The 26,273-nt window shown below is 42.2% G+C and overlaps 1 protein-coding gene across 2 annotated transcripts in view; it reads left to right on the forward strand.

Moving 5' to 3' along the window:
* Positions 1-654: 654 nt before the first annotated feature.
* The window catches only part of kat7b (K(lysine) acetyltransferase 7b), an 84,970-nt gene continuing 59,351 nt past the window's right edge, over positions 655-26,273 (forward strand). Inside the window, exons 1-2 of one of the 2 annotated variants that reach the window (XM_078223884.1) lie at positions 655-838; positions 18,787-18,850. In XM_078223884.1, the coding sequence (XP_078080010.1) occupies positions 18,827-18,850 (24 nt within the window). In that variant the 5' untranslated portion in view covers positions 655-838; positions 18,787-18,826. The remainder of the gene's footprint in view (positions 839-18,786; positions 18,851-26,273) is intronic. The other variant, XM_078223885.1, reaches the window with a different exon arrangement.

Raw genomic sequence — 26,273 nt, forward strand, 5'->3', positions numbered from 1 at the left:
AGCTTTCGGAGCCTCAAGCCTGTAAGGCAGCAGTGCTAACCACTGTGCCTAATTCTTAGTCATGATGTGGAGATGCCGGCGTTGGACTGGGGTAAGCACAGTAAGAAGTCTCACAACACCAGGTTAAAGTCCAACAGGTTTATTTGGTAGCAAAAACCATAAGCTTTCAGAGCAATGCTCCTTCGTCAGATGGAGTGGTGGTCTGACGAAGGAGCATTGCTCCGAAAGCTTATGGTATTTGCTACCAAATAAACCTGTTGGACTTTAACCTGGTGTTGTGAGACTTCTTACTGTCCTAATTCTTAGGCCAACTCCCTCTCTGATCTCTCTAAACCCATGGAGCTCGACATAAGATTAACAAAAACAGGAAACGCCGGAAAATCTCAGCAGGTCTGACAACATCCGTGGAGGGAGCACAAGAGGTAACGTTTGGCATCTGGATGACCCCGGACAAAATGCCTGCCTCGGTGTATTTGCTCACAAGCTACTACCTTCTCTCTCGCAACTTTTTCTCCAGTTTGATGAAAGATCGTTGGCCGGCTATTTCTCTGTCCCGCCGACGCTGCCTGAAGTATCGCCGGCAAACTTTCTTCGGCCGCCTGCAGACAGCGGAACTAAAAGCTGTGGGCACGACTGGCTGGGAGGGAACATTTTACGGCCGGAACGTCTAGGCTGGGGCTCGGTTTCCGGTGGTGCGTGCTCGCACCGGAAGTGGCGGAAGACAACAAGGGGCAACGGCGCGCGAGCGGCTGCCGATTGTTTTGTGAGTGCGGCGACGGCCGCCGGTTACTCGGGGCAGAGGCTTTCGAGAGCGGGGAGGATAATGCCGCGGAGGAAGGTGAGCGTCACTCAGGGCCGCGGTTCCATTACGTTCCCTCATACACCCCCCCTCCCCTTCCTCTGGTGGGTTTGTTGTATTCCTCTCTCTCTCTCTCCCGCCGTCTTGATTATTTTTTTTCCGCCGCCCGCCCTCCTGCCTCAAACCTCAGCTAAAAAGGTTTGATCCTCCCCGCCTGAGGGTGGTGAGGCCAGACTTGCGGAGAGCAGGGCGGGTGGGTTTTTGGAGGATGGCGGGCGAGTGGAAGAGCCGCTTCACTTGCTCTCTCTCTCCGCCTGGGCCCGCGGAAAGTACGAGAAGCCGCTGCCTCGCGCTGGGCCTGCCAACGGTCCAGCCGCGCGCGCGGTCTGGTCACGCCCCCTTTGCCGAGCGATTGGGCGGGACTCATGTCCATTAAGGCACGCTACCTGATTGGTTGGTTGACCGGCCAATGATCCAGCCGGGCGCCGTTTATGTCCCGCCCCCTCACCTTACATTTGGTCCAGCACCGCCCCCCTCGCCCGGCGATTGGTTCACCTCCCCTGTCCATCAACGCCCCAGGCGGCGGCGTCCCGCCACCTGATTGGTTACTCGGGCTGGTCTTTATCCCGCCTCCTCGCAGCTTTGCTTGGAGGAGGGAAGCGTTCTGTGCAGAAGCAGCTGCTTGGTAGTGGGGGCTGGGTAGCGCAGGGTAAGACAAGGACAAGCCGCAACCAGCACTACGCACAGTTGCACTTGGGTGGAATTGATTTGACTTATTATTGTCACATGTATTGGGATGCGGTGAAAAGTATTGTTCTTGCACGCTAGACAGACAAGCCTACCGTTCATAGAGTACATTGGGGAGAAGCTATACACAAGCTATATGCGCTATACAGGCAATAAGCATACCGTTCATAGAGTACATAGGGGAGAATCAAAGGCGAGGGTGCAGTTTTCCAGTTACTGATCGGGTGTGGAGCGAGAGAGAGAGATCGATCAGCTTGCTATATGGTAGGACCATTCAAAAGTCTGATAGTGGCAGGGAAGAAGCTGTCCTCGAGTTGGGTGACTGACCAGTTTGTGTGCAGTGAATGGCATCGCTGCACCTTCTGCGGTTTGTTGCCTCATGCGCCAACACAACGTCAGACAGCGAGGTAGAAACCAACGCTTGCAGGATTGGGACCGTGTCCAGTCGTAAACAACAAGGGAAAAAAAGGAACAAATTTCCTGATTTATTTAATTATTTAAATATATAATCTAATGAGAGTTGGATGGATTTTCAGTACCCTTATCTGTGACGTGCTGTTTCTCATACTCTGGGTGATCCTTGCAACCAATCTTGTCATGTTTGCAGTTGTTATAGTAGGTTCCATACAGTTGCAAGCAGGCAGTTAGTGCACGTGTCTATGCCCAGAGCAAATTATTTTACCCCTTTGTGTTTTGAGTTGTTTGCTACCGCCACTGTTGTTTTGACTTGTGCATATCCAGTTTAGGTTCACAGGAGGGATACATCATAGTGATCATTCTATGCAAATAAATGTGTCAATGATGTAGCAATTTTCTGCATTGCCCATCCACTCTTTCATTTAACGTGAGGGATCCAGGTGTCCTAGTTCATAAATGCATGCAGACGCAGGAAATAGTTGTAAAGCTAATAGAATGTTATTGTTTATTGCGAAAACAAAAGTAGGGAGACTATGCTTCAGTTAGAGAGAGCATTGGTGATACCAGATCTGGAGTGCAGTATTGGTCTCATTTAAGGAAGGATGCAACTTCAGTGGAAGCAGTTCAGAGAAGGTTAACTAGACTATTACCTAGAATGAGCAGGTTGTCTTATGAGGTAAAGTTGGACAGGCTAGATCTGTACTGTCTAAAATTTAGAGTAAGAGATGACTTGATTGGAATACTTATGATCCCGAGGGTTCGTGACGAGGTGAATGTGGAAAGGACATTTCCTCTTGTGCGAGTACATACAATGAGCGGGTCATTCTTTAAAAGTAAGGGGTCACCCATTTAAGATAGATGAGAATTTCTTTTGCGTGTTGAGAGTCTTTGGAACACTTCCTGAAAAGGTGGTGGAAGCAGAGTCTGAATATTTTTAAGGCGGTAGTGGATAGATTCTTGATAGTCAAGGGGGTGATAGGTTATTGGGAATAGGCAGGGATCAGATCAGCCGTAATCGCATTGAATGGTGAAGCAGGCTTAAGGGGCCGAGTGGCTGATGCTTCCTCTGAATTCGTATAAAACAGATCACCAAAAATGCAGAGTAGTCAGCAGACAGTATGAAATGCTGAGGAAGAGTCCTTGGCTGATACTTCAACATGTGCTACCTTACTTTCTCAGTGTTTTTTTGTTTTATTTCTGATTTTCAGAATCAACAGTCTTTTGCTTTTTGTTAATTATTTTGAATTTTGTGCTTAATGTGCTTTCCTTTGACCCATGCTGTTTGGTTCATCAGTTGTGTTGAAAGATAGTTTCTAATCATAACTCGTGGGACTGCGATTTAAAGATTTCATGAAAACTCCACACAGTCATGAATATTCATCTTATGGTTGGGAAGATTAAAAATAAAGGGTTGCATTGTGTTTCACACCTTTCACAACCATGGAATGTCCCAAAAGTGTTTACAGCCAATGAAGTACATCTGAAGTTAAGTCACTATTATGATGGAAGAAGCGAGGCAGCCAAATTTGAGCATATTATGCGTTCGCAAACAGCAATGTGATTTGTTTCCTGAGATGTAGGGTGAGGAATAAATATTGACCAGGATGCCAAGGATAAATCCCCTGCTCTTTGAAAGAGTGCGATGGGATTTTTAAAAATGCCTGCCTGGGACCAGATGGATGTGGTTTAATGTCTCACCCGAAAGTTGGCATCTTGGATAGTGCAGCAAGGAATTAGTGGAACTGCATTTACACATTTTATCATGAATTGTGCTGCTCACCACACTCAAAGAATTGTTCAATAAGTTTTAATGCTGAAAACTGTACTGTAATTTGTCTCATGAAAACCAGTGACAGTTTCTGGGGTTAAAATGGCTCTGGAATGACATTGGAACTGTTGTATATTGAAGAATTAATGCTAGGAAGCATGGAGGGTTAAAATAACAGCTTTATTTATAGGGTGGTGTTCACTACAAGGCTGCTTCTTCACCCTGGCGGTTTCCCGCACTAGCAACCTGTAACAACGTTTCTGGTAAATACATAGAATCTACAGTGCAGAAGGAGACCATCCTGCCTTCCACCCCGGTCCTATCCCGTAACCCCACGTATTCATCCTGCTAATCCCCCCGACACCAAGGGGCAATTTAGCATAGCCAATCAACCTAACCTGCACATCTTTGGAGTGTCGGAGGAAACCAGAGCACCCGGAGGGAACGCACGCAGACATGGGGAGAATGTGCAAACTCCACACGGATAGTCACTCGAGGCCAGAATTGAATTAACGTCCCTGGCACTGTGAGGCAGCAGTACCAATCACTGTACCACCATGCCGCCCCTCCGGCAATGTAGCATTTCCTGATACTGCATTAAAATGTCTCTGGGGTAGGATTTCTATCATAGAATCCCTGTAGTGCAGAGGAAGGCCATTTGGTTCATCGAGCCTGCACTGACAACAATCCTACCCAGGCTCTATCGCCATAGCCCCATGTATTTACCCTGCTAATCCTCCTGACACTTGAGCAATTGGGCATGGCCAATCAATCTAACCTGCACATCTTTGGACTGGGAGGAAACTCAGGCAGACATGGGAAGAATGTGCAAACTCCACACAGACAGTCACCCAAGGCCGGAATTGAACTTGGGTCCCTGACACTGAGGCAATAATGTTAACCACATGGCTTTCTGATTCTGAGGCAAGAATTCTACAAATTGCCAGCGTTGAAAACCTGCCATACCCTTCCTGTTTTTCCCTCCATATAACTCCTATTCCAATCTATGATGTGGTTGAGACTTAAGGCCTTCAGGTTACAAGCCATGGAAGCAATTTTTACCTTTATATTGAAATCCCAAAAATACATAAAGAAGAAAGTACTGCAGTATTGTCCCACAATCAAGAACATATCTGACTTCCCCAGAAACAGGTTCATTATGTGGTGCAGTGTGGTAATATAAACAGGGCCTAGTTTTAAGGCTGATAAAATTGGATATCCTAAATTAAAGAATTGGGCATATTAAAATCAAACACAGTCAAACCTCGGGCAGGCCAATTGTACAAATACACAAATATGTCTGGGCCTGACTCATCAATCACCCATCAAAGGTCGTTGCACTCTACTGATATTTAGCAGGAGATCATTGCACCCCATTGAAATGCACCGGCCTATTGTTAGAAGCCCAGATTGGACCAGACTATCTGTCACCGAGAGTTCCTGCAGTTAGCTTATCTGATAACAGGTTACATGTAAGCCACCGTTGGAGATGGACACCTGGGGGCGGACCCTGGTGTCCTGTCAGGCAGACTTCAAGAAACCCACTGGGTATTGGAACCCCCTCCTGGGACCTCATTGGCCGGAAGCCAGAGAAGTTTCTGGAAAGGCAAGCAGGCGGGGGGATAAAGGGACACATTTTCAGACACACCAGCAGCGAAGACTCGATGAGGGAGACGACCTTGACCATTCGGAAGACTGACCAGAGAAGGAAGGAAGGAAGAAGCTGCCATCGAGACTCGCCTTCGTGACGACGGACCAGAGGGACTCAGAATCGAGCCTGCAGTTTAACCAAACCATCTTGCGGGTAGTATACTTGAATTTGGGTTAATAGTGTTATTATTAATAAACTTGTTGAACCTTTACTTGTGTTTGTCCTTTGTCCATCTTGCAAATAAGGGCACCGGGGTAAAACCTTGGAGTAAGCAAACTGGTCGAAAGTATGTGAGAATTAACAGGTACAACAGCAGCCCTTAAATTCCTGTTCTGTGCTTTTCACCAATTCTTATTGAAATTTGTATTTTTTGAGTCAGATAGAAAAGAAAAGCAGCCAATGTTTTGAACACTGAGAAGCATGCTTTTAGGGACAGCAGGCCTGAATGAGGCTCTAATGTGCCCCCCACCCCCCCAAAACTCCCCCATGAGGACCTCCCTACTTTCATCATAAGGTCGGCTTATGATGAAAGTAAGGAGGTGTGGGATAGAGGGAAAGTTGGCCGATTGGATAGGTAACTGGCTATCTGATCGAAGACAGAGGGTGGTGGTGGATGGAAAATTTTCGGACTGGAGGCAGGTTGCTAGCGGAGTGTCACAGGGATCAGTGCTTGGTCCTTTGCTCTTTGTGATTTTTATTAATGACTTAGAGGAGGGGGCTGAAGGGTGGATCAGTAAATTTGCTGATGACACCAAGATTGATGGAGTAGTGGATGAGGTGGAGGGCTGTTGTAGGCTGCAAAGAGACATAGATAGGATGCAAAGCTGGGCTGAAAAATGGCAAATGGAGTTTAACCCTAATAAATGTGAGGTGATTCATTTTGGTAGGACAAATTTAAATGTGGATTACAGGGTCAAAGGTAGGGTTCTGAAGACTGTGGAGGAACAGAAAGCTCTTGGGGTCCATATCCACAGATCTCTAAAGGTTGCCACTCAAGTGGATAGATCTGTGAAGAAGGCCTATAGTGTGTTAGCTTTTATTAACAGGGGGTTGGAGTTTAAGAGCTGTGGGGTTATGCTGCAACTGTACAGGACCTTGGTGAGACCACATTTGGAATATTGTGTGCAGTTCTGGTCACCTCACTATAAGAAGGATGTGGAAGCGCTGGAAAGAGTGCAGAGGAGATTTACCAGGATGCTGCCTGGTTTGGAGGGCAGGTCTTATGAGGAAAGGTTGAGGGAGCTAGGGCTGTTCTCTCTGGAGTGGAGGAGGCTGAGGGGAGACTTAATAGAGGTTTATAAAATGATGAAGGGGATAGATAGAGTGAACGTTCAAAGACTATTTCCTCGTGTGGATGGAGCTATTACAAGGGGGCATAACTATAGGGTTCATGGTGGGAGATATAGGAAGGATATCAGAGGTAGGTTCTTTACGCAGAGAGTGGTTGGGGTGTGGAATGGACTGCCTGCAGTGATAGTGGAGTCAGACACTTTAGGAACATTTAAGCGGTTATTGGATAGGCACATGGAGCACACCAGGATGATAGGGAGTGGGATAGCTTGATCTTGGTTTCAGATAAAGCTCGTGGGCCGAAGGGCCTGTTCTGTGCTGTACTGTTCTATGAGCGTGAATATATTAATACATAGTGCTCAGTGCAATTACCAAGAAAGAATATTAATGCATAACGTTTTCTCCCCATTTATATTGAACGTCCCCAGCAAATTCAAACAAGTGCAATCATAGAATAGAATCATAGAATCCTTACAGTGCAGAAGGAGGCCATTCGGCCCATTGAGTCTGCACCGACCACAATCCCACCCAGGCCCTACCCCACATATTTACCCGCTAATCCCTCTAACCTAGACATCTCAGGACTCTAAGGGGCAATTTTTAACCTTGGCCAATCAACCTAACTCGCACATCTTTGGAATGTGGGAGGAAACTGGAGCACCCGGAGGAAACCCACGCAGACACGAGGAGAATGTGCAAACTCCACACAGACAGTGACCCAAGCCAGGATTCGAACCCAGGTCCCTGGAGCTGTGAAGCAGCAGTGCTAACCACTGTGCTACCGTGCCCCCGTGCTGTGTCTTTGTTGTTGCTATGGCACATTTTTTTTCATTTTGAGGTTTCAACAAGTTGAATGCCAAACATTGTTGTCTCTTCATTAATAATGCAGGAGAGGTTTTGGTTGTAGAATGAATGGTATTCCTGTACATTAGTAGGAATTGGTTAAGACATTTGATTAATGAACCTTGTTCCCTGGTTGCTCTAAATGTATGTTTCGTGGTTTGGACAAAGCATTCTGGTAGTCCACTCTTAGCAGGACGGCACAGTGCAGATTCAATATGTTGAATACCGTTCTCAAAAAACTTCTGAATTCTTGGGAGACAAATTGAGGTCCATTGTTCAGGGAATTCAAATCTACTAAAGATATCTAGAGTCTCAATAGTCCTTTCTGATGAAGTAGATTTCCTTATAGCAACTTCTGACCACTTTGAGCATCAACAGTTACTAAGAACATATGTCCTTCAAAAGGTCCTGCAAAGTCTACATGCACTTACTGCCAAGCCTCTTCTGGCCATTCCCATGGATGGAGCTGTGCTAAGAGTGGCAGGTTTGTACGTTGCACATGAACACATTCCATTTCCGTAACCAATCCAGGCCACCAGAAAAAGACCCCGGGCTTTTTCCTTCATATGTACAATTCCACAATGCCCTTATGTAATTGGTCTAATACTCATCTTTTCAATGGTGGTGTAATGATCACACTGAGCCCCCAAATAAGACTTCCTGACTACTAACAGCTCCAATCTTTTAGAGGAATACGGTTTCGAATCAGGTCTTCGCTTGTAATGCCATGTCCATCACTTCTGAGAGTATCAGATCGCTCCGAGTGTACTTCCTCACTTGTCCAGAAGTGACTGGTGTACTGTCTACCTGTTCAAAGTAGAAGATACTTCTGCTTGAGTAAGTTTAACAAACTACTACCTGATGAGTTACTTGGGAGTGGTAATCTTGAAAGTCCATCTGTATTATAGTGTAGACTTGATTGTCAGTACTTGATCGTATAAGTACGCGCAGACAATAGCAGTGCCCATCTCTGCATTCTACTTGGCAATGATGGAATTTCCATGTGTGGTCCAGAATTGTGGGGCAACACACTGGTACAGTGGTTAGCACTGCTTTATCACAGCACTAGGGACCTGGGTTCAATTCCAACCTTGGGTAACTGTCTGTGTGGAGTTTGCATGTTCTTCCTGTGTCTGCGTGGGTTCCCTCTAGGTGCTCTGGTTTCCTCCCACAGTCCAAAGATGTGTAGGTTAGGTGGATTAGCCGTGGTAAATGTGTGGGGTCATGGGGATAGGGTGGGGGAGAGGCCCTGGATAAATGCCCTGTCACAGAGTCGGTGCAGACTTGATGGACCAAATGGTCTCCTTCTATACTGTAGGGATTGTATGAAAAATGGTAGTTAATGGACGATTGAACTTTTTTCTTCTAGAAATTGATAGATTTTCTTTACTCCAAATATAATCACAAATGCTTCCCTTTCAATTTATGCATAGTTACTTTTAGCCCTTGCTCAAAGTTTGAAATGTAAAAGCAATGGGTCTTTCTTCAGCCGATAGCACAATGGGCAATATCACTAGTCCAGTATCATAAGAGGATACATCACATGCTACCAGCAGTGGTAGGGTAAGATCAAAATGTGTAAGACCTTCAGATTTGAGCAACATTTCTCTGGCTTGCATGAAAGCATTACTGCATTGAACCGACCACTTCCACTTCTGGTTCTGATACAAGAGGTTATGCAATGGTTTTAAATTGGTTGTCCAGTCTGAAACAAATCTTCCATAGTGGTTCAACAATCCTAGGAAGAATCACAACTGGTTAATATTCTGAGGTGCAGGCACCTCTGTGATGGCCTTGATCTTCGAAGGCGATTTGTGACCTATGGCATCAATCACATGTCCGAAATATTCACTGGAGGACTGGAAGAACTCATACTTGTCCTTGTGGACTCTCAGTCTATAGTCTTCCAATCTCTGAAGAGTGGCATCCAAATTCCGAAGATGTTCCTCTTTGTATCTTCCAGTGACTAGGGTTATCCAGATAACACTGGACTCTGCTCAGTCCATTCAGGATCAGATCCATTGTTCTTTGAAACAATGAAGGAGCAGATGTAATACCAAACTGCCATCTTTGGTACCAGAAGAAGCCTTTATATGATTGTCAGAAGTCCTGTGACTTCTTGTCTACGTTCATCTGTAAGTGAACCTGGCTGAGGTCGATTTTGCTAAAATGTTGGCCTCCTGCCAACCCGGTAAACAGGACATCGATCTAGGATAATGGGTAGGTAGTGTTCCACACACAATACTGAATTTAGGGTGACTTTAAAGTCTCTGCAAATCCTCCAGATCCATCCTTGTTGAAGACTGGTACTATTGGCGTGGCCCATTCACTAATGTTGACAGGTTCCAAGACTCCCATCTTCACAAGTCGTTCCAAGCCTGTTTTCACTTTCAACCTGATAGTAGGGTACCAACCTTGCCTTCAAGCATTTTATATAAACTTAGAACTTAGAAACTTTGCTTGGCTTCTTTTTTCAATTTAACCGTGATAGAAACATAGAAAAACTACAGCACAAAACAGGCCCTTCGGCCCCACAAGTCGTGCCGAACATATCCCTACCTTTTAGGCCTACCTATAACCCTCCATCCTATTAAGTCCCATGTACTCATCCAGGAGTCTCTTAAAAGACCCTGTTGAGTTTGCCTCCACCACCACTGACGGCAGCCGATTCCACTCGCCCACCACCCTCTGTGTGAAAAACTTCCCCCTAACATTTCCCCTGTACCTACACCCCAGCGCCTTAAACCTGTGTCCTCTCTAGCAGCCATTTCCACCCTGGGAAAAAGCCTCTTGAGAGTCCACCCGATCTATGCCTCTCAACATCTTATATACCTCTATTAGGTCTCCTCTCATCCTACGTCTCTCCAAGGAGAAAAGACCGAGCTCCCTCAGCCTATCCTCATAAGGCATGCCACTCAATCCAGGCAACATTCTTGTAAATCTCCTCTACACCCTTTCAATCTTTTCCACATCCTTCCTGTAATGAGGCGACCAGAACTGAGCACAGTACTCCAAGTGGGGTCTGACAAGGGTCTTATATAGCATTATATATCATTATTCCCGGACTCCTAAACTCAATCCCTCGATTGATAAAGGCCAGCACACCATATGCCTTCTTAACCACCTCCTCCACCTGCGGGGCCGATTTTAGAGTCCTATGGACCCAGACCCCAAGGTCCTTCTGATCCTCTACAGTACTAAGAGTCTTTCCCTTTATATTGTACTCCTTCATCCCATTTGACCTGCCAAAATGGACCACTACACATTTATCTGGGTTGAAGTCCATCTGCCACTTCTCCGCCCAGTCTTGCATCCTATCCATGTCCCTCTGTAACTTCTGACATCCCTCCAGACTATCCACAACCCCACCAACCTTCGTGTCGTCGGCAAACTTACCAACCCATCCCTCCACTTCCTCATCCAGGTCATTTATGAAAATGACAAACAGCAAGGGTCCCAGAACAGATCCCTGGGGCACACCACTGGTGACCGACCTCCATTTAGAAAAAGACCCATCTATACCCACTCTCTGCCTCCTTTGGGCAAGCCAGTTTTGGATCCACAGGGCAGCAGCTCATTGGATCCCATGCTCTCTCACTTTCATATTCCCTCGATCTTATCAAACACAACAGTGTGTTGCTTTAGAATTTTTGTGAGGCCTGATTCTCCATTAGTCACCAGATTGATTTCGGCCCAGTTCAGTCAAATTTCTCTAACCATGTTTGACCCATCAATGCTGGATCAAATTGGCAAGGGTAACTTCAAGGAAGAGTTCATTGAATATATTAAGGATTGTTTCTCAGAGTCGTATGTTGTGGAGCCAACCATGGAGTAAGGGGGTGGGTTGTGTGGGGGGCAGGGGTCCCTGCATGACTGAGCCTGGGTGTTTAGGTTGTTACTCTGGAATTAGAAGGGATTTTTTGATTATTTTTCTCCTAACTCTTTCAGAATAACTGGCAGAACCATCTGAAGTTAGCAAATCACTTCTGTTGGATGGTTCTCAGCTCAGTTCTCCAGAAGAAGTTAACACTTCTAGCCAATTGCTAGGTAAACCCTTACATGGGAACTTCCTGGAGGGATTCCCCAACGCATCATTGGGGTACCCCCCCAAATGTGACGCTGGGGAACCTGGAAGTTATGGGCCAAAAGATGCAGGTGGTTACAGAAATAGAGAAGGCAAGAACATGTAGACTTAAATATGTGGATGAGGAGTTTCAATTTAAGGTGTTACAGGACTAGTATAGGTGAAACGGATATGATGAATAGGATGATCTGGGATAAGGTATAGGTGGTCAAGTTATGGATGAGCTAAAGTTTCTGGAGAGTAAAGGTTGGAGAATGGGGGGGTCAGAGAGCATTGGAATAATCAAGTGAAAAGGTCAAGTTTCTCTGAATTTCCACTTTGGGTGCAATTGGCAAGTTTTCAGAAGTGTTTTTCATTGCTTGTGTTGATGCTCAAAACACATTTTGCATATCACCAAATGTAAAAACTGCCATGCACTGACTCAGTTGTGCATTCTGTATTACAGAATTTTAAAAAAGCATTCAAGATACTAAGTGGTGCATGTTGCAGTTTGATCAAGATAGCTGAAAATCAAGCATTTTAATTCAGTGTCTAGTCCACCACCTGGGAATAACCCAATTATAAATAGCTTTAAAAAAAATCTATGCAATGCAATTTGCTTGTTTAATTGGTGTGCAGGAGTCAGTTATTAATTAAAAAGTTGAAATCTTTTATAAATGCTGCACGCAGAGGGAAATAAGGGTGAAATTTAACAGTGTAAAATAATTCATTTTGGTAGGAAGAACTGAAAGAAGCAATATAAACTAAAGGATATAATTTTAACGGGGGCACAGGAGGAGAGGACCCTTGGGGTATACATGTAGATATTGTCTTTGCACCTAAAAAATGAGCTTGATTATATGAACCTTATTGAAGACTTGCAAACAGGCTCAATTATCACAAATTGGCAAAGATTAATCCATTTTAGCCCATTTACTTGCCTAGTTTTGTGGCTGAGGCTGGCTTCTGATGCGGTGTTTTTAAGTAATCAAAAAGATTGTGCAAACTCTTTGAACTGGAAATAATTTGCTCTTGAAGTTCCTTTATCTTTTGCATTGTTGGCTGATTTCAGACAGATTGTGCTGAATAGCAGAAACGCCATGACATTGTAACTAATCAATCTTCTTCAGTTTTTATTTTTGGACTAAGTATGCCATCAGTTTATATGTATTTTATGCTTGTCCATATGACTAGATCCGGATGAAATGCATCCAAGGACACAGGAAAATAAGGATGTAAATTGTAAAGTCACTGGTCATAAATTTCCAATCCTATTTATATACAGGGGTGGTGCCAGAGGACTAGAAAATTATAAATGTTACACCATTGTTCAGAAATGGGTGTAAGGATAAGCCCTGCAATTACAGGCCAGTCAGTTTAACCTTTGTGATGCACAAGATTTTAGAAATTATAATTTGGGGCAAAATTACTTGCCCAAATTCTGATTAAGGAAAGCCAGCACATGTTTGTTAAGGGGAAATTGTGTTTAACTAACTTGCTTCAATTTTTAGATGAGGTAACAGAGAAGGTCGATGAAGGTAATGCAGCTGATGTGGTGTGCAAGAACTTCCAAAAGGCATTTGATAAAGTGCCACAAGCAGACTTGTGAATAAATTTGCAGCTCATGGAATGAAAAAGACAGTAGCATCATGGATACAAGATAGAGTGACAGGAAACATTAGTGTTGAATGTGAGTAGAGGAAGCTTTACAGGGGGCTTTCCAGGATTAGGGCCCCTGATGCTCTTGATGTAAATTAATGATCTAGACTGTACAGAACACAGTTTCAAAATTTGTAGATGACACAAAGTATTGTGAACTGATTTGATTTATTTGATTTGATCTGTGGTCACTATCTCAAATGCTCACCGATTGATAGGCCTTCCACCTGCCTGGGCTAATTTCCGAATATTAGATGCAGAATTACCTCCTCCCTTGTTGAATTTTCTACGTATTGGCTAAAAATAGTTCTCCTGGATGCGCTTCAAATGTTTTGCTCCCCCCCTACCTTTCATACACAAACAATCCAAGTTAGTATTTGGGTAATTAAAATCCCCTACTTTTACTGTCTTATTATTCCTAATGTGGAGATGCCGGCGTTGGACTGGGGTAAACACAGTAAGGAGTCTTAACAACACCAGGTTAAAGTCCAACAGGTTTATTTGGTAACAAACGCCACTAGCTTTCGGAGCACTGCTCCTTCGTCAGGTGAGTGGAAGATCTGCTCATAAATAGCAAACGGGGCATACAAAGACGCAAACTCAATTTACAGAATAATGATTGGAATGCGCTGTCGTGTGTTGTGAAGGCCGCCTTGGAGAATGCTTACCTGAATACCAGAGGCCGAATGCCCGTGGCCGTGATTCGGCCTCTGATATTCGGGTAAGCATTCTCCAAGGCGGCCTTCACAACACACGCAGAGTCGCTGAGCAGAGACTGATAGCCAGGTTCCGCACACATGAGGACAGCCTCAACCGGGATCTTGGGTTCATGTCACACTATCTGTAACTCCCACAACTTGCCTGGACTTGCAAAGTCTCACTGGCTGTCCTGTCTGGAGACAATACACATCTCTTTAACCTGTGCTAATGCTCTCTCCACTCACATTGTCTGTACCTTTAAGACTTGATTAGCTGTAAAGACTCGCATTCCAATCATTATTCATTATTCTGTAAATTGAGTTTGTGTCTTTATATGCCCTGTTTGCTGTTTATGAGCAGATCTTCCACTCACCTGATGAAGGAGCAGCGCTCCGAAAGCTAGTGGCATTTGCTACCAAATAAACCTGTTGGGCTTTAACCTGGTGTTGTTAGACTCCTTACTGTTATTATTCCTACACATTTCTGAAATTTGATTGCGTATTTGATCCTCTATCTCTCACTGATTGGGGGTCTATTGTACACACCCAACAACCCAACCCAGCACGTTTGCTCCTTTTCGAGTTTTAGCCCTAGCTTGTCTGTCGTCTTCCCCAGGCTCCTTGTATTAAAATATACTCCATTTGGCCTTGCTGGACTGATTTTTCTCTCAATCGTTTGGAAAATGTGCATATTAAACAGATCAGAATTTACAGACTCAAACAACTGTTGTATTTACAAATGATTTAAGGCATGAAGCAAATATTTGGTAAATGCTAGAGCATATAACACGAGAAAACAGTCATGTATCCTTTGCAATAATTTCCTTAGATAAACAGCTCTTAATGGTAAATTCTACCTGCATGTCTAATTGGGCATCTCGATATTAATTTGGATTGGGAATGTGATTTATTTAATGCAGTGTCCACATTTTGAGCGCAATCTTACCAAAATAATTTGGCCTTTCTCCTCCTCCACCCCACCCCCTTGGCACTTCTCCAGCACAATTATGGTGCCTGGTGGATACTGCCAGGTTGCCTGCTGGGCACTGCCCAGCCATGCCCCCGACCATCCAGCGGGTTTCAATGGCCTCCGATTCCCCCTGGTGTGGGCATGGCACCTGGTCCCCGTAGGTGGGGACGTTGAGGGATTCTCACTGACGAGGGGAAAACGTCCGGTAGGCTGGAAATTGCCATTCCGGATGTGCTAATGTTATGTAAATCATTACATTAATATTTAAATCGGTTGCACACCCCTTCTGCTGGCAAAACAGGGCCAGGAAGATGGTGAATGGCGCGAGACCAGATTACGCCCGGTGAGAAATGGCTTTTTGGCTGCTTTCCAGCTTATTATGCCGATTGACTGGCACAGCAGACCAGTAAGATCATGTCCATTGAATCTTATTCAGGTCATATGGCAGAAATCTAAAGAAAACAAATTTCAAATGGCTTTCAGTTGTAAAACTTTTAAAGTTAAAGTTTATTTATTAGTATCACAAGTAGGCCTACGTTAACAGTGCAATGAAGTTACTGTGAAAATCCCCTTGTCGCCACGAGAGAATTTAGCATGGCCAATGCATCTAACCAGCATGTCTTTCGGACTGTGGAAGGAAACCAGAGCACCTGGAGGAAACCCACGCAGGCATGGGGAGAACATGCAAACTCCCAAGCCAGGAATCGAACCCGGCTCCTTGGTGCTGAGGCAGCAATGCTAACCACTGTGGCGACTAGGGGATTTTAACAGAACTTCATTGCAGTGTTCATGTAAGTCTACTTGTGACTAATAAATATACTTTGGCTTTCTTACATATTAAATTAATGTAAAGTATTAAGGTCAGAGATTTGTTGTACTGTACCTACAAAGCACTTTGTGTCTTGATACTTTTGAGTGTTCCCTGAAAGCAAGCTTTTTTTTTGCTGAAATTTTAAAAATGAATTTTTCTGTCATTTCTGATTTTGTCGATGTGTGTGTGTGTAGCTTCAGAGTTGCAATAATTTCAAATCACAGTGCCCATTAAATAAACTCTTCAGTCAAAGGTTCGGGAATGTATTACAGGCTGTTCTGAGTCATGCAAAGGACAAGTCACAGTGTTTTTGAGCAAGGCTATTGCCACCATAGTGTCAGTGATAGTACTACGGCAAGATCTCTTGAGGCATGAGCTGCCACAATAACTGATTTTGCACGACAACATTTGCAACCATCTTTGTTCAGAAATTATACAGAATATTTTTGTTGACATATTTAAATGTAATTTTGCAATAGATTACATTCTAATAACTTTGTATCTAGACTGATTAATTAAGGATGTCTGTTACACAAAATCATACAAAACTTCGTAAACAATAATCCCTTTGGTTTATATTAATTTAAAGGAGGTTGGTAAGTGGTATTTTAATCAGTATGGGTTCAAACGATATTATAATACACACACTTCTTTTATTTTCTCTTTGGGAATTTATAACTTGATGACAGAGCACATGTTTAGTTTTAGCGTATGACTTTGCCTTGTGGTGCAGGAAGGGAGGGAGTTTTATGGTTATGCTAATGTAACCAACAGGAAGCTGGTGTCATACTGGAAAATAACAACTGGGTTGAAATATTTCTCTCTAAATTACTAAACCTTCCCACCGCAGCAAATAATATTGACCCAAGTACACCTTACTGTGTGTTTGGTACATTATAGTTTTCTCACTTCGCTTCCAGAAATAATTCCTTCATGTCTATAATATGAAAAGTTAAGAATTTTAAAATTTTATTCATTCATCCCTAATTGACCTGCAGACTCGATAGGCTGAATTACCTCTTTCTGCACTGTAGGGATTCTATGACTGATGCTTAACCAACTTTATAATTATTTCTGTAGTTGCAAAACTTCAATGGCCTATCTTGATTGCATTGTGGAATGTCAGCTCTGTTTTGTGGCAATGGTTCCAGATGTCTGGATTTACTGAACCTTTCTGTATTTTAACATAAATACAAGTTCTTATTATTTATCAGCCACCTCTGAACTGGGTACTTGTAGGGTGGGGAGATATGACTGATTAATGCATGTAGGGGAATAGAAATGTGAAAAAATAGCATAAAATCCTTGGACTACAACTCTTATCTTCAGTTTTTTGTTCTTATCGTGGTAGACCACATTATTAAGGGTATCTGTCTTTTCCCTATTGGATTTATTTTTCAGAATAACATTGTTTATTTCTTCTACCATAAGAAAGATTATGGCAAATGTTGATGAACAGGTTATTGTGCAGTAGACTTGGACATCATGGGTATATATTTCTACTAGCTTTTTGTTTTGTTCCAGCATGCATGGTGTACATCACTTGAAAGAGTGTCAAAACTGCAATACTGTTGAACTCTCTTTTGTTCAACTGATACAGTAAAAATCATCCAGCTGGCTCCTGATGAAATATTTTTGTGGTATATGAAATTTTAGTTACAAAAGAGTTCTGTAATATACTTGAAAATGGATAACTAGTAATCATTGTAACTTCATAAATCATTGATCATCCCCAGCATTGCAGGTTTTGCTGATTAAAATAGCTTGCAACTGCTGCCATTCTACGTGAAATGTTGTTTTCCTGCAAATGTTAGATCAGTGCACTCTGTTGTAAATTAAGCATTTGTGCATATCTTCATATAACTAACATGTGAAAGGATGGCACAGTGGTTAGCACTGCTGCCTCACAGCACCATGGACCCGAGTTCAATTCCAGCCTTTAGTGACTGTGTGGACTTTGCACGTTCTCGTTCTCCCCGTTTCTGCGTGGGTTTCTTCCAGGTGCTTTGGTTTTCTCCCACAGTCCAAAGATGTGCAGGTTAGGTGGATTGGCCAAGCTAAATTGCCCCCTAGTGTCCAAAGATTCATAGCTTAGGTGGATCAGCTATAGTAAATGTGTGGGGTTATGGGGATAGGACAGAGAGGAGGGCCTACATGGGGTGCTCTTTTGGAGAGTCGGTGCAGACTTGATGGGCCAAACGGCTTCCTTTGGCACTGTCGGGGTTCTATGCTTGAATGTCAAGTTATTTTGGAAATTTTCCAGGTTTATAATGCATTATATAAAGGAAACTATTAATGGGAGCAGGGAAAGAATGGGAGGGAGCATTCAATTAATTTAAGCCACATACTTTTTTTGAAACATCTACAGTTGTCAATTGTAGGTACTTTGTGTTCTGTGGAAAGAATTAAAAGGGGCTGACATTGAAACTCAACTAGATTCAGAAAGAAGAGAACATATGAACAGTGGTGAATGTAAAATGACCCTCTGACCTATCCAGCGTGTCTACAATATATATGTGCTCCACCTTGCCTCCTAGTAAAGGTGAGAAAGCAAATGACTCAGGCCAGATTGAGGGGGTGGACAGACACGGATGTTAAAATCTGGAAATCTCTTGGTCAGAGGGTCCCTAGTAGGTGCTCAAAACTAATCCAGGATATCATGCTGACTCTAATAATACAATGCAGTGGTCGCTTTTTCTATGAGGTGATGTCTGCCCCAGTCAGAAACAGGTCTTGCTTTCATTTGAAGCAATCCAATAAATTGCTGTCCACCAGACAAGCAAGAAGATGGCCCACAATTCTCTGGCAAAAGAACACTCACTACCTGACATCCAGCTATATCTTGACTGATGCAAGTTATAATTGTTATCCCCGATCCTCCCTCACATAATTACTTGGAATAAGCTGTCTACTCAAACACACTCTATTCTTATCATCTCATTAACCTTGATCTAATGACCCCTAAGGAGGCATTTCTCATTTATGTGTTCATGCAGAAAATAGGAACCAAAGAATAAATGGGGCATGTTTACACTGTTGCAGTCATACCCTGCCGATTATGTTCCCTCAGGAAGCATCCTTACAAGTTGAAGTGGAAGCCTAGTGTGTAAATGGACAGTGATCGAAGGAGGCAGGTATGGACGCTGTGTGTATCTATGTTTGGGGAAGAGGGAAGGTAATGCAGTAGTAAGGAATGCAATTTCATTTTTAAAAAAATCAACTATTTGATTTGAAAATAGGACTGTTCATAAAATTGCAATACTTTTAACAATTGTTTATGCTTATCAGAATAAAATGCATTGAAAAATTCAACTGAAGAGGATGTATTTTTTGTTTTGGATTATGTCCATCAGTTGACTAAATAATGGGATAAATGACTCTGCACTCGTAATCAAATATGAAAATTGTTGGCTCTGGTGTATTCATTATTTTATGAAATGTCCGATCACTTTTTTTTACCCGTTGTATTTCTCGTTTGATATCGTTTGATAACTATGCGTGGGTATATCTTCTGCAGTTATTTTCAAAAAAAATCATTGAATCTTAGCACAGAAGGAAGGCCATTCAGCCCACCATATTTATATTAACTAACCAGTTAGTCGTCCTCCCTGTTCTTTCCTTTAGTTCTGACTTTCTTTTAAACTTTTAAAGTATATATCCAGTTCCCTTCGAAAGTTAGTATTGAATTTCTGTGTACCACCCTTTTAGGCAGTGCAATACAGATCATAGCCAGCAGAATAAAAAAAACTCAACTCCTCTTTGGTTCTTTTGCCAAAAATTTCCCAACTGTGAAAACAATTGCTCTCTTTCTGCTCCATCAAAATCTTGAACACCTCTATTAAATCATTCCCTAACCACCTTTGCTACAAGGGGAACAATCCAGCTTCTCTAGTCTTTCCACATAACTGAAGTCCTATATGCAGTTTTTAACAGCCTTCTCAAATAGCAATGCCACCTTCAAAGGTTTGCGTATGTGAACCTAGATTCCTGTACCCTTGTTTTTAAATGGTTCAATCAAGTTTATATTGCCTTTCCTTGTTCTTCCTTTCAAAATTCCTTATCACTTCTTTGCCGAAATTTCAAATCATAGAAATCATAGAAACCCTACAGTGCAGAAGGAGGCCATTCGGCCCATCGTGTCTGCACCGACCACAATCCCACCCAGGCCCTACCCCCACATATTTTACCCGCTAATCCCTCTAACCTACACATCCCAGGACTCTAAGGGGCAATTTTTTAACCTGGACAATCAACCTAACCCGCACATCTTTGGACTGTGGGAGAAAACCGGAGCTTCCAGAGGAAATCCACGCAGACACGAGGAGAATGTGCAAACTCCACACTGACAGTGACCCGAGCCGGGAATCGAACCTGGGACCCTGGAGCTGTGAAGCAGCAATGCTAACCACTGTGCTACCGTGGTTATCTGTCTTGTGACTTCACCACTATATATGTATGCTCCTGAAGTCTGCCGCTATTATTGTTTGGTACTTGTTTTGTGCCATATATATATATATATATATACATATATAAAACTGTACACTTCCCCACTCTCTGCTTTCTTTCTGCATCCATGCTGCTCCTACCCTTTTAATCCCACGGACTTCAGTATTGATGTAATCTGTTATGTGAAACTTTATTGAACGCTTTTTGTAAGTCCATATGTGGATCAAGAGATCTACATTACCTTTAGCAACCCTCTCCATTACATCATCAAGAAACTCAATCAAGATTGTCAGACAATTTGCTTTCAACAAAACTGTTAGCTATCATTTTATTTACTTGTTCTTCCAAATGTCAATTTGGCCTCAGGTAGTTTTCCTGCCATAGACATTAGGCTGAATGGTGTAACATTTGCAACCTTCCAGTCCTCTGGGACTACTCCAATGCTCTAACCAATGAGGATTTGAAAGCCAGGGTCTGCTTTTTCACCCTCGTGTCCCTCAGGAACTTAGGATGCATCCCATCCAGACTGGGTGACTGCCAACTGTTTTACGTGCATCCTCTATATTCATTTTTAAGCAATACAATTGCATCATCTAATTTTTGTTGTTATGATCCAAGCCAGCCTCATCAGAACAGAATCAAAATAAAGTTGCTTTTTTTGTTTAATTCTAGGTAATTGGGACAGCTCTGATTTGTTTAGCAGGATGTTGCGCTTTAGTATAAAGTTACACAATTATGCCATCAATATGCTGGCTGTGAGTATTTCCGTTTCAAACTAAACAAAAATCGTTTTGCGTAAAAAGGTTTGATAGGTTAATGGAAAAAGTGCTGCAGTTATGGAACAAGAAATGGTAGCGATAGAGGTTTTTTTTAGAGGAATAGAGGCACTTCGGCAATCTGGCAGCTGTGAAGCGAGTTTGATGTGTGGAAAGTTAAATATACCTTCAGTTGTTGAGGTGAGAACAGTATTTGTTGGGGTGATGAAGCACTGTTTGAAGGTTACCATGAGATCTTGCTGGAGTGCAGCCGTAGTCATTTCTATGCAGTGTACTCTGAAGCAGTGCTAAACCACAATCCTTCCCATTTATTTATTTCCTTCCCCACTTATGTTTTTGCCATGCTGTTCTTTTGCCGTGCTTGTAAATGCCTTTCTCCTTTGATTTTCTTATTTTTATGAATGTTCTATCTATTCTTTTCATCTTCCGGTTTGATTTAATTTCCCTCCTACTTACTCCTCTTTGTGCAGTCACATTTCATAGGCATGTAGCAACAGGTATATGCTATTTAGCTTTTCGAGTTTGTACTGCCATTCAGTGGGATCATGGCTGATCTGTTCTTTGACTTCATCCACCTTCAATGCCTCCGCATTCTTTTATATCTTTTAACTGTCAAAAATATATTCATTTCAGATTTAGAATTATAAATTGAGGTGGACGGGCTCACCTTTTGTGTGATGGTGTTTCCAAACTGTTCTTCTGAATGGCTTGTCTTTGTTTTTAACATGTTTGCTTGTCTTTTGCTAACTCCATTGTTGCCTGCATATTCAAGTGAATGAGTTTTACAAATTCACTCCCTTCTTGACCGATGATGATTTACAGTGATGTTGAGAAAGAGTCTTCAAAGCATACTGCAGTGTGTAATTGTGACTTAAACATTACATTTATTGGAGAATGTTTAATTTTGCTTAGAGCATTTAGCTGATGTTTCTGGAGAATTCTTCATGATTTATGATTGATAATGGCCCAGTAGTTGTTCTTTCACCTTCACAAATCTCTCAACCTCCATCCTTTTGGCATATTTTCTGTTTTGGGGGTGTTCTTGAGCAACATGTTTGATTTATAACAGAAGACTTAGAATGTAGTTATCGCAAATTCAAAATCTTATAGATTATCTGTTGGAAGTTTTATGAAATTTAATTATTATTGTGACAAGTAGGCTTGCATTAACAGCACAATGAAGTTACTGTGAAAATCTCCTAGTCGCCACACTGCGGCGCCTGTTCGGGTACACTGAGGGAGAATTTAGCATGGCCAATGCACCTAACCAGCACGTCTTTCGGACTGTGGGAGGAAACCGGAGCACCTGGAGGAAACCCACGCAGACACAGGTAGAACGTGTAGACTCCGCACAGACAGTGACCCAAGCCGGGAATCAAAGCCAGTGGCGCTGTGAGGCGGCAATGCTAATCACTGTGCCACCATGTCACCTCTGTGTATCATGATGTGGTATTCCAACCTGTTGCAGTGAAACTAAAGGTGAAGATTAACATCTATTTCATTTTGATCATCATCAGGAGTATATTTTATTTTTGTAGTATGCTTATGTGCACATTATACTTTGCACTCCACCTTGCTGCAAAAGGACCCATATTTTGTTGACACCACAGCTGATATGCAATTTTCTATAGGACACTGAACCAGTCATAAGTTTATGTGAGAATTGCATGAATTCAGTTGCCCTTTGGGCACTCTTTAGTGAATTGCACCACCGACGTAGGGATGCCTCAGATGCATTTAGATAATGAAGGAAAAATCTAATTAGGGATTGGGGGAGCTAGAATATTCATGACATCTGTTGCACATTTGGCTGCTCAATTTTCCACTTTTAAAAAAGATTCTCTTGCTTATTATCTTTTTGTTCTGTTATGTACCACAGTCCATACTTAAACACTATGCCTTTTGATTGGGGAATCCAGGATAAAATATTGCAGTTTTGCATTGCAGTAAGGAGATATTTTATAACTTTCTACAAAGATATATTTTATTGAGGAAGAAAAACTCTGAAAAGGATGCACCATCTGTGGCTAACTAATCAAATTAAGACTAGTATCAAATTGAAAGAAAATGTGTACAGTACTGTGAAGATTAGTGGTAGGTCAAGAGATTGGACATATTTTAGAAACCAGCAAAGAAAACCAGAAAAAAATTAAGAGAATAGAGAAAGAAAGCTAAAAATATAAAACCAAGCAGTAAAAGTTTCTACAAGTGTATCAGAAGGAAAAGAGTAGCTGAAATGAACACTGGCCCTTAGATAGTAAGACTAGGAAATTAATAATGGGAAATGAGGAAATGGCAGAAGCATTGAGCATGTATTTTGTATCAGTCCTCACAGAAGGTGGAAAGGGGAGGGAGGAACTTAAAGCAAGCACGATTGCTTGGGGGAAAAAAAGTACTGGGAAAACTACTTGGACTGAAGGCTGACAAGTCCCACGTCGCTGATCTGTATCTTAGGATCTAAAAATAATTGGCTGCAGACATAGTGAATGCATTGGTTGTAATTTTCCAAAATTCTCTGGTTTTTGGAAAGGTCCTAGCAATTGGAAAACTGCAAATGCAACACATCTATTCAAGAAAGAGGGGGAGACAGAAAGCAGGAAACTTTAGACCAGTTAGCCCAAACTCTGTCCTGATTGGGAAGGTAAATGGAATATTGGCCTTTATTACAAGAGGAATGGAGTATGAAAGTAGGGGGGTGTTGCTACAGCTGTACAGGGCCTTATTTGAGACCATATCTGGAATACTGCGAACAGTTCTGGTCTCCTTACTCAAGGGAGAATCCATTATTAAGGAGGTAATAGCAGGATGTTTAGAAAATCATAATACAATTAGGTCTATTTGGTTTTGTGAAAAGGAAATCGTGTTTGACTAATTTATGATAGTTTTGAAGAAATAAGCGTCAAGGATAATGGATAACTAGTAAATGTGGCTTATGTTGATTTCCAAAAGGTTTATGGTAAGATGCCACATAAGAGGTTATAACAGAAGTAGGAGCTCATTGTGTTGGAGGTAGGATAATAGCTTGGTTAGCTAATAGGAAGCAGAGGGTCAGAATAAATGGGTCATTTTCAGGTTGGCAAGTTGTAACTAGTAGAGTGCCACAGGGGCTAAGGACTGAGGCCTCAACTATTTACAGTCTAGAATGAGTTGGAGGAAGGAACTGAGTACATGGAAACAAAATTTTCTGATGCCATAAAGTAAAAAAGCAAGTTATGAGGAGGACATAAAATGATGTAAGTAGGGTAAGCGAATGGGAAAAGATTTGGCGGACTTTGGATTTTTGACCAACAAGGGAGTCAAGCTTATAGATACAGGCAGGAGTCTGGAGTTAAAGCTACAGTCAGATCAGGCATGATCTTATTGAATGTGGGAACAGGCTTAAGGGCTGAATAGCCGACTCCAGTTTCTTATTATCTTTCTTCATTACATTTATTAGAATTAAACTGATTATTTCTGATGTTCAGAACCACAACAGCATAACTCTTTTGATTTTATTGACTTTATTCTAGAATACATAACAAAAGTAGCTTATCCAGTAAGATTGTCCCTTTCCTCTGTTTCTGCTTCAATCACTTGACTTAAGTTGCCTCTGTGTAACCACTATTGAAATAGAAATAGAAACCCTACAGCACAGAAAGAGGCCATTCGGCCCATCGAGTCTGCACCGACCACAATCCCACCCAGGCCCTACCCCCATATCCCTTTATATTTACCCACTAATCTCTCTAACCTATGCATCTCAGGACACTAAGGGCAATTTTAGCATGGCCAATCAACCTAACCCGCACATCTTTGGACTGTGTGAGGAAACCGGAGCACCCGGAGGAAACCCACGCAGACACGAGGAGAATGTGCAAACTCCACACAGACAGTGACCCAAGCCGGGAATCGAACCCAGGCCCCTGGAGCTGTGAAGCAGCAGTGCTAACCACTGTGCTACCGTGCCGCCCTCATTGAGTAATTCTAAAGATTTTTGGGGAGTGGGAAGAAACATGCAAATGTACAAAACCTGCTGAATTATTTTATGCTGCTTAAGTTGGTACCTTAAAAGACATACCAATTATTACAGTGTGAGCATTTGTCATGGGCATTTCAATTTTCCCCCTAAAGTGTAACTTGCCATATGTGTTCAAATGTCATGTCTGCAGCCAGTTAGAAAACTATTGATTAAAAAAATGTATTGGAAAGAAGACTGAAGAAACTGCAATCTTTATTTCTTCTGGAACTTGTTTTTCAGATCAGAGAATATTCATAGTTGTTTTCTGAATCACAAAGTTTTCTTAATATTTAGTCATTACAAGCATTTCCACAAAGCAAATGTTTAGGGAATTAATTGAATCTGAAGGATAATTCTGGTGAAACAAAAAGTTACTTAAATTTATATTCCAGATTCACTTAACTAGTTGGAATATATATTTATCATCCCTCTCCTAAAGTCCAATTATGGCTCCTGTTCTGCCCAGGACCGCAAGAAACTACAAAAGGTCGTGAATGTAGCCTAATCCATCACGCAAACCAGCCTCCCATGAATTGACTCTGTCTACACTTCCCGCTGCCTCGGCAAAGCAGCCAGCATAATTAAGGACCCCACGCACTCCGGGACATACTCTCTTCCACCTTCCTGCGTCGGGAAAAAGATACAAAAATGTGAGGTCACGTATCAACCAACTCAAGAGCAGCTTCTTCTCTGCTTTTGAATGGACCTACTTTGCATTAAGTTGATCTTTCTCTACACCATAGCTATGACTGTAACACTACATTCTGCACTCTCTCGTTTCCTTCTCTATGAGCGGTATGCTTTGTCTGTATAGCACGGAGGAAACAATACTTTTCACTGTATACTAATACATGTGACAAAATAGGTCAAATCAAATTCTATAGCCTCCTGAAATGCCCCAGCCCATATTCTTGGTAGTTAAATAGGAAACATACTCCATCAAATAGTCACATAGGTTACATGATAATTATGGGTGAAAAAGAGCATTTGACACATCTTAATTCATCCCCCTATACTAAAGTATTACACCTTCTAATTGTTTAAGTGATTTCCGGTTTTCACTTTAGTGCTTTATAAGAAAACCTGTTCTGCATATTGACCATGTTATGTTAAGAACAATTTCCTGATAACAGCCCCAAAATTGCCTTTTTATAAAGTCTCTCTTTATTTTACGATAAATTACTTAAAATAAAGTTCTGAGCTTATATTTCCCATGACATTAACAACCTTCTATATCTGTATATGGTCACCTTTGAGACCTCTTCTTACTCGGCTGAAAAGTTCAAGTTTCTTCCGTCTTTCTCATCATTCATATTTCTAACACCAGTGATCAACTTT

This window comes from Mustelus asterias, chromosome 11 (assembly GCF_964213995.1).
Source record: "Mustelus asterias chromosome 11, sMusAst1.hap1.1, whole genome shotgun sequence".
Taxonomy (NCBI): Eukaryota; Metazoa; Chordata; class Chondrichthyes; order Carcharhiniformes; family Triakidae; genus Mustelus; species Mustelus asterias.